The sequence below is a fragment of the Zosterops lateralis genome, assembly GCF_965231275.1.
Source record: "Zosterops lateralis genome assembly, chromosome: 10".
In the NCBI taxonomy this organism is placed as follows: domain Eukaryota; kingdom Metazoa; phylum Chordata; class Aves; order Passeriformes; family Zosteropidae; genus Zosterops; species Zosterops lateralis.
Genome location: NC_139770.1, coordinates 19,609,497 through 19,623,167, shown reverse-complemented (window position 1 = coordinate 19,623,167; position 13,671 = coordinate 19,609,497). Strand labels below are relative to the sequence as shown.

At 45.9% G+C, this 13,671-nt stretch overlaps 1 protein-coding gene across 1 annotated transcript in view; it reads right to left on the bottom strand.

Annotated features, from left to right (window-relative positions):
• NGEF (neuronal guanine nucleotide exchange factor) overlaps positions 1 to 13,671 on the bottom strand; it is a 48,640-nt gene that overhangs the window by 14,950 nt on the left and 20,019 nt on the right. The window contains 3 exon segments of the mRNA XM_083868582.1: positions 4,415 to 4,689; positions 9,197 to 9,439; positions 9,442 to 9,611. Coding sequence (XP_083724708.1) covers positions 4,415 to 4,689; positions 9,197 to 9,439; positions 9,442 to 9,611 — 688 coding nt within the window.

Sequence of the window (13,671 nt, the reverse complement as noted above, 5' to 3'; positions counted from 1 at the left end):
CACTTTTCTGCCCCAAATTACAACAGACCAGGACAAGACACAGTAGCCCCCTACCTACTACCAGAAACCATAAATAATCTCCAAATTTCAGCCTTTGCTTATCCTGTTAGAAGAGAAAACTCTGGAGCAAAGCCTGGTTTCCTCAGGACAAGGATATGGTCTGTGGAAGCAGAAAGACAAATTGATGGTTTGGTTCAGAGATAAAAATCAGATATAGAATGTAGATATAGAATGTTCTATCTACTGCAAGCGCTGCAGGGACATTCCACTATTACCACTCAGAGATCCCTTACTCTATGGGTGAGATGTTGCCTCTGGTCAGAGATAGATACAAAAGGTTTTATTTACTCAACTACTGAATCTATTAGTTGAAGTAAGATTAACTGAAGATTCTCATAAGATCTTCAACACAATGAAAAGTTGTTAGATCCTTCAGGCATCTTTTGATGAAGGGGTATTTTGGGTTCCTTGTCCTGGGGCCTGTGGCCCATGCTGCTATTACTAAGAAAGGTAGTTGGTAGTTCAGTGAAAGTTTTGTTCCTTTGAATCTAAATCTGCTTCAATGCTCCCTTTGTGTCCACAGATCCTCTGTTGCACTCTGCTAAGGTGCCAGTCTCTGAGCTGTGCTTGCTGGCTCTCAGCAGCTGCTGGGGCCCAGCTAAAGTTGAGGAAATCTGATGGAGCCACAGGCACATGCAGTGTTTTTTGTCATGTGTACATAGAAAAATATATTCTAAATTAGCTCAGGGTCTGTCTCATGGCTTGGTTGTTGTCCATTTTTTCTCTTTAAAGAAATTATTTTGAACTTTCCACAGATCAGTTTTTGGCCTTTTCCTGGAAATATCACTGTGCATCACATAAGAACTCAAGGCAGAGGCCTGGGTTGTGTTCCTGACACTGTCCTGCAGCCCAAGATCTGGGTGAATGGGTACAGCAAGGGGGGACTGTTACTCAATCCAGACTGCTAAAATAGCAGTCAAAGTGACATTTCAGCTCCTTGCAGGGTTGGCAGCCTAGGAAATGTTCAGTGCCAGTGGGCACTGAAGTCCAACAAAGTAGTTTCCTGCACTGGAGGAGGTTGTGCCTGCACAGCTCCCAGAAGGAAAATAGAGCAAAGGGTATTGATACAGATGAACTCAGTCAGTGACAGACAATGTTTAAGGAATAACAGGATGCTGGATTTTTTTAAAGGCCAGATTCCTAATAAGAAAAGTGGAGGAATATCAGCTCAGCTTCTCCCAGAAGCTTTGCCCAGGCACCGGATGAACCTGTGAGAGCGCTTCTCTCTTTCTGCATGACTGGCTCAGTCCTAAATGTAACTTTTACAGCTTTAACTATACCTTTCTATTTGACAAATAAGAGAACTGGAAACAGCCAAAGATATACAGGATGTGTTAGGATAGCCTGTCCCTTCCAGGTATCCTGGAGATTGACACCTCTAATCATTTTGCACTGCAGCTTTCCAGAGACTCCAAGTCAAGAATTTTTTTCTGCCAAGTCTGACTGTAGAATTTGTATAAGTTTGCTGTTTGCCATAATGGAGGGTGCCAGACCTGCAAGGGCAGGTCCAGAATGCAGGTTACACTAAAGAAATAATGAAATCCACAGTGAAAATATCTGCCTTGATTGTTCCAATGGGGATAATAAAAAATCACTTTCCATGACACTTTTCAAGCATCCACTGCTCTTCTGGTCAAGTTTCTTGTTTTGATGCTTGAAAACCCGTTGTTTTGGGGTTTTTTAATCTTGAATTGATAAGCTGCTTAGTAATTTTCCATCATTGCCACTAATGAACACTGGATTTTTCTTCTTGTTCTAGTCTCTTTCACTTTGAAGATTATTTCAGATAACCAACTTTTTCTCTGTTTAAGCCCTGCTGTGTCACAGCTACAGTGGTGTTCCCTTCCTCAGCTATGAAGCAAGGTGTTAACTACAACTTTCTTTCCATTTGTGTACCAGTGTGGGAACCGACAGTGGTCAGAACATAGATTTTTAGGCTTCAGGCACTAGCTTGGGCCTGTGGGAAATTCAAGTGCATAACTCTCTCAACCCTGGCCTGGGAAATCATTAAGGAGGAATCCAAAACAATCCTTGTAGATATTGTCTTCCTGACACCTGGTGTTTTTCCAGCTTGTTTACTGGTAAAGATGTTTACAAGGAAGTGTAGGCTCTAAATGACCAACCCTACTGATTGTACCAAAACACTGGATAAGAGTCTGTCTTTCAATAAACCTTTTGCTATAATGCCCTCCAGAGGAACTGGAGTTTTTATGTATCGTTATTTGGGCTGTCTCAAATCGTAACAATATACCAATATTTCTCCCTGTGGTCAAAATAATACTCTTGCTCCACCTATCCTGGCTGAAGACATGCAAGCTTTTCTAGTCCTTGTGTTTACTACAGCTTTGAAGATAAAATAGGTCAGAAAATACAGTTTTGTCCTTAAGATGTTTACTCTAGAATCTCTGCTGTCTTGTACTTCAGGAAAACTTCTCCAATTCTCCTTTAGGAAGCTGAACATTTTACTTTCACTAAATTAAGCCCTCACATACAGCTCACTCTCACAGTTCACATCCAACATGAGTAGAATTCCAGAACTGCAGTAGCAAGTAGTGCTTGCTTACAGCAAGGCTGAATTCAACATCATCTCTTCAACAGCTTCAGTGATTTCTCTAGGCCTCCTTGTTTTCTGACCTTAATTCTCCTCACAAAGCAAATTCTCCACTCAATCTGCACAAGGCTCAGCCAATTTCACAGCTTTCTGGCTTCGAGCAATTTTATAATCTCTTACTGTGCTAATCCCAGAACAAGAAGTAAGAAAATTTCAGGTCTGACAAAGTAACAGTGGAGAAGGCACAGCACTTCTTTATGACAGCACTGTCCCATTCTCCAGCTGCTTTATTTCTCTGGTTCTTTTAACAGAGGGAAGAAAATTGAGCGCAATTAATATTGGGTTTTAGCAGCACAAAGATTTTTTTCCCCAAAACACATACAGGTAGTGAATGTAACTTAACAAAAATGACAAGCTTTGAAATCTATATGCACGCTTTTAAGCAAAATACTTCACTGTAAAAAATGCTTCATTTTGAAGCAAAAAAAAAAAAAAAAAAAAGCTTGTCATTTTTTAAAATGCCATATTGTGTTTTTAATGCTGGCACTTGGAAGTACCATGTTTTGCCAGGTAAACAGAACAAATCCAAATAACCAGAGCAGAAGAACTCGGAAAAACAACAAATCCTTTCATTCACCTTCATCCCTAACCCTGATACACTAACAGCCTGTGCTTGCCAGCCCAAACTACTGTATATAAACACCAGTCCCCTCCAAGTCCCCTCCACTAAAGGTGTGAATAACACAGCCTTGCCCATCATATCCTTGGGGTGCACAGGACGAGCCTTTCCAGTGTGACAGTCAAGTTACAGCCCCAGCCAGGACTGGCACTGTGTGCACAAGGTGTTCATCAGTGTGGATTATGGAAGTCTAAGTGAACTTAGGAGGAACTGCTTGCATCCTGAGATGTTCTCCAGCACTTTGGGTACAATCCCATGAGCCAGGGCTAAGCAGATACACTCATCAGAAGCAATCCTGGTGCAGCAGTGCAGTTGGAAAGCCCACTCCTCACACCACAATGCAAACTGCACACTAACCAAGGTCTGCCCTCCCCACTGCTGGCTATGAATGCAATGCTGTGCAGTGACAAAGAGTACTCACACCCCCCACCATACCCAAAATAGCAACCAGTTGTAAATTGTGGTGTGACTGATGTTGTCATCACCTGTGACAGCTACCCCCACCCACTCCTTTCACTGTCTGATGCAGTCCTGTAAGTCACAGCACACAGCTCTAAAATAGTGATGTCATTGCACTGCGTGGCTAAATGCAAATATACCTGTCATTATTTTTTTACTGTTTGCAACAGACTCCAAGTAACAACAATTAAATATAAGGAAGTTTATCAATCTCTATCTCTTCTATTTCTACTAATGTCATCATATTCAAAACCTTGCAGGTAATGGTTGAATTCTTGTAAGATTTCTGGTGGAAAGTTGTGTCCTGACAGTAACTTCAGAAAAGGATTAATGCACACTGGAACCAATAGCTCTTTTGTAAAAATCTCCTAAATATCCCTCTTCCTTTGTAAATTGTTCCTAACAGTGAATGAGAAAAGGGAAAAGAAGTTCCTTTTGCTACAGAAATGTCCAGCAGCAATAGCATATAGAACAACATCTGCAGTTTCTGAAAAAAGGAGTGAGTGGTGTGCTAACCAGTGCAACTCAGAAAGTACTCAACAGGGCAAGGCTTGTCTGTGACTGCTGTGAAGATTTACTTTTTAAATCTTGATCATTTGGCCTAACTCACTCTCCATTTTTTAAGCAGCAACAGAGTTAAGAAATATTCTGCCTTCCTCCATTACCTCCTGCAGCTTGATCTCATCTGGTTGGAGGATGCTGAGGACACCACTGTTCTGGACCTCAGGAAGATCCTGCCATAAGTTGAACCTGGAATTGGAATTTCTCAGCAAATTGATTTGTGGTGGAGCTTTGTTTTCGGCTGTACTTGTGGGTTCTGCTTCAGATGGGGTTTCCTCACTGGGTGAAGTCGCCTCAGGGTCTGTCTGGGAATCTTGCAATCGCCTGGTTTCAATCTCCTCGCGTGTAGATTTATCTCGATATTCCTGGTACAAGAGCCCTGGGAAGGAACATAACAGATCCGAGAGGTTACAACTGAATGGTAGAAAAGTATCGTGGGAAAGGACAATTGCTTTGCATTAGTTCACCTCAGCAGAGGTGAGAGGTATCCCTTCCACGCAGAGTGAAAAGCCAATTATGGTATTCCTATTTCAGCCAGAAGTGGAAACTATAAATGGAAGGCCATTTCTAAATCTAAAGTGTTGTTAACAATTTGCTCTTGCAAAACATTTAGTAACACAGATGAATCCATGATCACTCAGAGGACATAAAAGAAGCAATTTGTCAGGCTTTTGAGTGTCTTTTAAACCTTGATTTTCTCTGTTGTATTACTATGTTACATGTTATATAGGTTGATAACTATGTTTAAGTGTGTGTCTGGAAAAGTAATACTGCACACATTGAAATTACTTTAAAAGGAGCAATTTGATGGCCACAAAAATCCTAATGAGGAAACACTGAGCTGCTGTTACTGGCATTGGATAGGTGAAGCTTTGGGACAACTAGCTATAGTTACAAGGTTTGTTTTGGTATGGACTTCATGGTTAGCCTTGGACATGTTGCTTAATATCTCCTGCTGTTTTCCTTCTCAGTTTCTATGATGCTTGAAGATACAAAATTAACATTCAAATGGTACCTATTTGCTACAGCACTAAGGAACAGGCTCTGAGCTCACACCATGTGACAGCACATCAATGACTAACTTCAGGAGTAGATGAAATTGCACAGGATTTGCCCCCACTCCAATATCAACTGACAGCATGAAAAAGGTAGGAATCCTGAAGTTCATTGCAATCTTTAGAACATCCTTTGTCTCTCTGAGGGCTTTCAAACTGTCCCATTTTTCTTTCTCAACCATCTGTAGGACCCAGAATTTTAATTGCTTGAATATAAAATGTAATTTCGAAGACATGTAAAGGCAGGAGAGCATGAGCACACTGAGTCACTTTCCACCCTTAATGAAATTAGGAAGCATAATTTACATTATCTCCCTTGGTTTATACTTGAATTGCAGTGTAACATGAATGAATAAAGAGAAAAACCCTTTGATGTTAAACAACCCCATGCTAAATTTATTTTGTCCGAATCATTAGGGGTTAAAATTTATCTGGTCACATGTATTCATGATTTTTGATCTGAAATTCTGTGTGTAATAAGGTAAGAGACAATAGGATTAAAAGTTCATTTAAGGCAAGGCAGAAATATAGATGTTGCTGCCTATTAAATCTCTGGACCAGTTTCAACAAGGCTATGTACCAATCACTGCTAAAACTATACAGGAAATATCCTGGGGAAAGGTCCAGGAACAAGCACAGCATTACTGCAGTCTGCGAGTGTGTCCTGCTATCTGTTCTTCCTGGAAAGATGTTCAACACCAGATTAAAATAGCAGTAAGGGTAGCTGTGCCTAGGAAACCATATAGTCTTCTGTTAGCTTCCTACACAATACTGAGCAGAGGAGACTTCCCCTGAAGTTTTGCATGCTGCTGCCACTTATGTAATTTCTCTCTGCGTCAACTGGGTTTATATGGCTTTCCTAAGCATTTCAGGCTGTTTTTCACCATCAGGGAGGGTGCTGAGAATGTAGCACAGTGAAAAGGCCCCCTCAGGTATGTAGCAGAGAGCCTGCTAAATTGGAGCTGCTTTTGGTGGTACTGATCTGTATGGTCAGCCTGTGCTTGAGGGCTCTGGGTTCCTTTTGCCCCACAGAGAGCAGGACAAGCTGGGAAGCAACATCCTGCAGCAGTGCGAGCGGTGTTTGACTCAAGGGAAAACACGCTGGGAAACTGAAGCGTAATCTATTTTACTCAAATTGGAGATAATTATACTTGCAGTGTTTGACTGCAGGTGTACAGCCGTGTTGTGCTGCTGGCTCTGCCCTGCAAGTCAGAGGGTGCTTTGTGTAAGGGGGACTTACACATCTTGTGCACATCTGAACAGCAGCCATTTTTAAAAGATTAGTTTCTCTCTTGCTTTAAGGAAATAAAACCAAAATAACCAAAGCTGGATTTGTTTCCAGGTTCCCTGACTGACCAGGTAAGAGCTACAGAGGTGTCAGTGGCAGGCAAAGCAAATACAGACATGGAAAGATCTGACGGATGGAAAGCATCCACCACTAGGACTCGGCTGGAAATGACAGCAAGAGACACTGGCTGAAGCTCTAGCACAGAGAGCAACATGGGGAGAAAGCAGAAAGGTGGTGCAGAAGAAAGACAAAAGCCATGTAGATGTTTAGGCAGAAGGGTAGGAAGAAATAAGGAGGGTTGTGTTAGCAAGGATAAAAGATATCCCTGCTGTCTTGGTCCTACGGGTCTACCCATATGTTGGTAAAAAGGTTACAATGGGTAGAGAATTTCTGTAGATAAGAGAGAGGGAGAGAAGTTATTCCAAAGTCTTGCCCAGATGGAACAGGAGATGGTCACAGCACAGGAGGGGGTAACAGGTGCAAGGTCAAGGAACAAGGTTTTGACACGTTGAAAGGAGAACAATACATCTGGGAACTGACTGAATGTGTTTCAAAAAAGCTGAGATCAATAGCTGAATGCAACTCAGATTATGTAATTATTTAGTAAATGCTTACATTTAGTAAGTGAACGAGTACAAAATGTCAAAAGCCTGAACAGAGACTTGAAGCTCCTTTCATTGCTTAATGTCCCAACTGCCCCTACTGTGACCTGGCCAACGGTTCAGCCTGTGGTCAGTTTGGTGTTCTCTGTTGACCTCAGTGTTTAAGCCTTCCTAAGGCATGTTTACATAATTTTTATACTACACAACAGACATTTCCCTTTTGTTTATTCCATTTGATTTTGCTGTCACAGTCTCCCTTCCTAGCCCTCTTTAAAACCTGGGAGGGGAATTGAAAAACTAGTTACTAATTGTGGAAATCCTTGCCTTAGAGAGTTAGCAGCGCTCTTAAAGTAAACGTTATTGCATTGAAAGCTATATAAAATCCCAGGAGGCCCAGGGAGGTTTTCTCTGAAATTCTCTGCTCCAGTTTTAGGGAAAGAGTTCACTAATGTCTCAAAAGCAGGAGGGAGGGAAAGGAGTGAGTGAGCTCCAGCCATCTGATGTAACACCTCTGGTGGGGATAAACATAACACCTCAGATTGTCAAAACCCAGTGTCCTCCATAAAGGTGCAACAGACCTACTTGCAGTTACACTGATGTGAGCAGAGCTTTTGCACAGCTTCTCTCTGACATACACTGCATTAAAATATATATGAATATAGCAATGGGGTTGCTCTGAACTCCTGCTGGTTTTAGTATTTTTATTTCACCTCTGAGGTGCACAGTCCCTGTAAACTGACCGTGTTTTGACACAGCTCCCTTGGTAGGTTACTATCTACACAGCCAAAAGCAGGTAACAGATCTGGCAACACTCATGCAAAATTGTTCACCACTTTCCTCCAGGAGGCCCCAAACTCAGCTGGTTTGTTGGACAGATGCTGGCAGGCTGCTGGTTTCACACCAGCCTCCTTCTCCAGCACTATCCCAGTGGCATCAGGTGTACCAAGAATCAGCCTTGCATGCCACAGCCTGCCACCAAACAGCAGAGACAGCCTGAGAAGCCTTTCCATTCCTGCCAGGGAGGTTTGCACTGCTGCTCGTGAGAGTTATCTACTGGATTTTCCCATGCTAAGTGCTGCATTCCTGCCCTCTAGATTCAAGTATGTTGATTCTATTTCCTGAAACTGAGCAGGAGTGTTTAAAAACAAAGCTTCTATATTCCCACCATAAAACCTGCCTCAGGATGGGATTTAACTTTGTTGTTGATGAAATCCCTCTGAGGAATGTCACAACTCTGATGTGGGAAACCAAGAAACAAGCTGTGGAGATCCTCTCCCCATCCCACAAAAAATAAAGGTAAAAAATAAAAGAAAATACTCTAAGAGCAAAAGCTTAACAGTCCTTTCCTCCACAGCCACCCAGATAACCTCAGCTTTGACTTTTTAGAGACCACAAAGGGGAAAATAACTTACTCCTGTGTTGAAAGTGCTGTGCCAGTGGCTGTTACACTGAACAGAGGCAGAACTTGGTGCATACAACTAATGTCCAACAAGGATGGGTGACAAAATACCTTAGTCTTATGCCTTTTCGAGTATGCAAAATCATATTTTAGTAGAAAGTTTGAGGTAACCTTAATGACTAATTATTTCGTAACCACAAGAATAATCATTATTTATAAACACGGGTGAGGCTGTTCTGCGATAGCATTAACCCCCCGCCGAGCAACGCGCAAACCTGATGCCCCTAAAGATCTCAAAAAGCCACGCTAATGATTTTTTACACCAACGGCGAGGGGGTTCCTGGCAAGGACAGGGAGCTGGGGTCCCGCAGCACAAGCCCTAGGCTCCCCCATCACCGCCGGTCCCTAGCCCCGGCCCGGGGCCGCGGGGGCCGGCCGGGCACCTCTAGGGGCTGCTGTGCCGCCGCCGGCGCGGGGAGCGGCAGAGCGGCCAAGTTGTGTGAGGCGCAGCCGGACAGCCCGCGGCGGGCACGGCTCCTTACCGATCTGCTCGATGAGGTTCCTCCAGGAGTCGGCCGTCATGGGGTGCGCGGGCGGGGCCTGGCCCGTGCCGGCGGCCGGGGTCTCCTCAGCGGCGAGCGGCTCCCTGTGGGGAGGCGGAGGGACCGTCAGAGCAGCGCCGGGACGGGAGAGCGGCGGGACGGGACGGGACGGGAGAGCGGCCCCCAGGCCCGCCCGCGCCCTCAGCGCCCCCGCCCTCAGCCCCCTCACCTGGTGAGCTGCCCCGCCGAGCCCTCCTGGTCGAAGGCGCAGGCGGCGCTGAGGGCCGCGGCCAGCAGCTCCATGGCCCGCGGCGGCAGGCGGCTGTCCAGCAGCTCCGGCGGCGGCGGCGGCGGCGGTGCGGGGCTGGGGGAGCCCGGGCGGTTGCCACGGTAACGGGGGTAGGAAGGCAGCAGCCTGCACGGGAGGGAGAGGGGCCTGCAGCCGCTCCCGGGGCGCCCCCGCAGCCGCCCCCTCCCGGCCCTCTGAGCCTCCCCAGAGCCTCTCTGGTCCCCTCAGAGTCTCTCCTCAGACACCCCCTTCTCCCAAAGCCTTCCCATGGCTCTTCCCTAAAATCTCTAGACAGCCTCCTCAAATCCTCTCAGAGCCCCCTCAAACGCTCCTCAAAGCCTCCCACACATTTTACCCTGAGAGACTCCCTCAAAATCCCCTCAAGAGCCTCCCCGCGGGCTCCCACCAGCCCCTCAGAGCCCCCCTAGCCCCTTGCAGCCCCTCTTCTCTTTCCCAGATCTCCTCCGAGGCTCCACGGAGTTCTGCCAAATCCTGGCGGAGCTCCCTCAGCCTTCCCCAAATCCCTCCCGAGCCCCCTCGAAGCCCGGCAGTTCCCAGCCCCGCTCCCTCGGAGCCCTCCGAGCTCCCGCCCGACCCCTGAGTTCCCCCAGAGCTCCTCAGAGCCCGCCCATGCAGACCCCCTCAACGCCACGAAAATCTTTTCCGAGCCCCGCAGACCCCTCAGGCGCCGTGTCGTTGCCCTCCTCCCCACGGTCCCCTCTCAGAGCCCCCGCCCCGGTCTCGGCACCCCTGCCCGCAGAGACTTCCTCAGTGCCCCGGTTCCCCTCCAGCCTGCAGCGCAGGTCCCTCCTCTCTCCGCCGGGAGGCTGACTCCCTCCTCCCCAAGGGCCCCCCCAAAAGGCAGCAGTCCCTGCCCCGGAGGCGCCCCTACCTCCATCCCCCCTGAGCTCCTGCAGCGGGGTTTCTTCCCTCGATGCAGGGAAGCCCTTTTCTCCGTTCGCTCCCTCCCTCCGCAGCAAGGCACCCTCCCCCAGCGAGCACCCACACACCCCATGTGTCCCACCTCATGCCCCAGCCCCTCTCCTGCATGCACGGCCACCCCACCGCGGGAGGGGTCCTGCCCCGCCACTGACCTCCCGTCCCTCGGCCCCGGGGCGCAGCGCTGCCTCCCACCCCTGCGCCTCTCTGCTTATGTCTGGATGGCGCCGGCTTTGAGGGAGGAAAGGGGGTAGCAGAGGGGGGTTCTCCTGAACTGCTTCCAGATCTGGTGCATATGGTGCATTTCTTCTCCAGGAGTGAAACCCCGAGATGGAGGAATGTAACTGGGAAACTCAGCCTAATCCCTCCTGCCGGGAAGCGCACTCCTGATTACCCCACAGGATTGGCTGCTACCCGCCTCTCCTTCTCCGGCAGGGCTTCGCACCCGCTCGGTCATTTCCCTCAGCTCCCCTTCCTTAGCGTCGCTACTTCCATAAGGATATATTCCCTCGTTTAGGAAGTAAGTATCTCAGTACTCAGTAATCCATATCTCTCTTCGTTCAGGTAATTGTTTTTCTGCCTCAGGGATAAATCTTCTTGAGCTCCAGAGTACGGCTACATCCTCACATTAGTTCAAGTGCTTGTAGACAGGTTGGGTGCAGCTCTTCACCGCACGTTAAAAACCCTCAGCCAAAAAAAAAAAGTCACCTGCACCACGTTGCAGCTGAGGAGTTACAGAGGGAAATGCTCTGCTATTCTTTGTGCTTGCTCTCTCCCTGTTGCATAAATAACCGTGATTTTTTTTCTGTGTGTGGTAAAGTAATTTATGCAATAACATAAAATCCGTGTGTTGGTCTGTGTGAGTAAAATGGCTTCCTTTTTATCATTTTTATATTGGTTTTGCTAAATGATATGTCAGGATAGCTTTTAATCAGCACATGACGATACGTCCAGAGAAACTCCTTCAGCTTATGTGAACTAGATCTAGATCTGGCACACTGGAGAGCTCAGTTATTAAGTCATTAAGAAGCAGAACGGGAAAGAAAAACAGCTGGAAATGTCATTGAGGGCTCAGAGAGGGTTGTGAGTGTGGTCCTTGTCCAGTCCCAGACCAGGAGGTCAGAAGAACGAGGCAATCAAAAGGAAATACCAGGGTGAGGGTGAGGGCTGCAGCCTGTGTTGTACTTACAGAGGGGGATGAGAGCCTGAGAGCTGTGGCTGAGATTGTCACTGGAGAGATGGTCAGTATGGGTTATCAGCCATTAAACTCTGGGGATTTGGGGTTTGGGGGAGCCAGGTGAGTGAGGGGGTGGCTAAAACCTTGTGGAAAGGATAAAGCAGCAGCAACTATCTGAAGCTCATTTTTTGGTGGCTTGCTGCCAGGGCATTGTCAAGGGTTTTAAAGAGTGGGTAGGCTTCTAAAAAGCTGCTTTCTTAGAAGAAGGGAGCCTCTTCATTACCCTGAAATCTGGAAAATCAGATATGCTGTTTACTGTTTTCTCAAGGGAAGGACCAAGAACAGTGAGGAGTGTTCTCTAGTATGCAAAGTGAAATCAGTGTATAAGAATGAACACTACTAGAATGAACATATATCTAAATATAACTTCTGGATATATTAACTAAAAAAATTATAAATCTTTCAGAAGTATGCTTTAAGAGTTTAACACATTGCTTCACCCTCAAGGGTTAAATCTGTTGGAAATTGAAATTTCTTCTTAGAAAAATGTCTGTGTCGTGCTATGAAAAACATTCAGAAATAAAAAGCATCTTCTCATGATCCCATAACTGGTGTTTTGATCCTACCTTGTCTTCCCTTTTCTTTCCCTTTTTCAAACATAACTTTACTTTTGGTCTGAGATGAAAACTTGAAAATATCACAGAAATCAGTAATGATAATGAACTCAGTGGAAGCTCTGAAGAGGTGAAACACCAGCTAGGAGTGAAATGCTCCCTGTGGCCCAGCTTGGCAGGCCCAGCTTGTGTTTCCGTGTCTCAGAGAGCTGTTACACTGCTCAGCAATGACCAATACTCTACTTTTCCTTCCTTTAGGGCTGGTTCTTTTTTAACTGTAACTTGATCTTTCGAAGATGTCATTCCTTCTTCCTTCCCAGCCTTATTCTTGTACTTCACATTGACATACAGAGAATGTCCATAAACAAAGCAAGTGCCTGAGAAATACTTTTTCTTCCAACTGAGGTGACAGAGTGTTCCCAGCACTCATGGGACTGGAAGAAAAAATTATATTTAGCAAGAAGGAGATATTTTTGTCCTACAATATTTGCTGGGATTTTCTAAGTCTTGCTTTTCTGTTTGGGGACAAAACAGAAAGCTTTTAGAGTTTGATGCGGAAACTAAAGGCAGGCAAACAAGTGATTCTGTCACAGTGGTCTGGTGACTGGGATCTTCATGCTGAGGGTGGAGGTTCCAGATCAGAGCCAGAGATGTGTTATTCCCTTGCATCCCACATGTTATTGCCTGTTCCAGGGCAGGTCAGTCTCTTCCTGGAGCTGCTCTGCTTTCTCTGGTCACTCAGAAAGGTTCTTGAACATGCTGAATGCCTTATTCACCTTATTCAGATACTACTTCAAGTCAGTCAATACTGAACTATGAAGAACAGCTGTAACATGCCTCCCTACTCCCACAATTGTTAGGATTTTGTATGCAGTTTAAGCTGACCTAGCTGCTCAATTGCACTTTTCACTCGATTCCCTGAGGCAGATTTCTACCTCTGCTTTTATGCCAGCACTCACTCAAGCTAATCCTCATCACAGTAAGCAAGTCTGGGCAGCTAAACTCTTTGAAAATTATTCTTTTTTTTGGTAGAACTAGATCTGTGTATGTATTGTCTCAATACAGAGTGAACTCAAAGTGGGTGCCAACAGAGGTGGCAGACATGCACATGCATGTCAAGACCATGGCAGTGCCACTTTGGATAATTTTTCACTGCTGTGAAATGGCAAGCTCAGGCCTGGAGAGGTTCCTACTCCACCTTATCTTAAACATGAGGTAGGAGTTTAGAGGAGGTGTACTTTTTTCTCTCACTGTAACAACAAGCAATTTGATCCAGAGCCTGAAGAGTTTTTCCCCAGTTACCAAAATCAGTAAAAACTAAGACAAACCAGTTTTCTTACCAAAATCCCTCTATTTAATCCTAAAATTCCTTGCCTAGTTGTAGGGAGGAAGAAAGGATCTGGCTACTAGAACAACATACATTAAAGCCCCATCATAATCCTCCTGCAGCACTGTA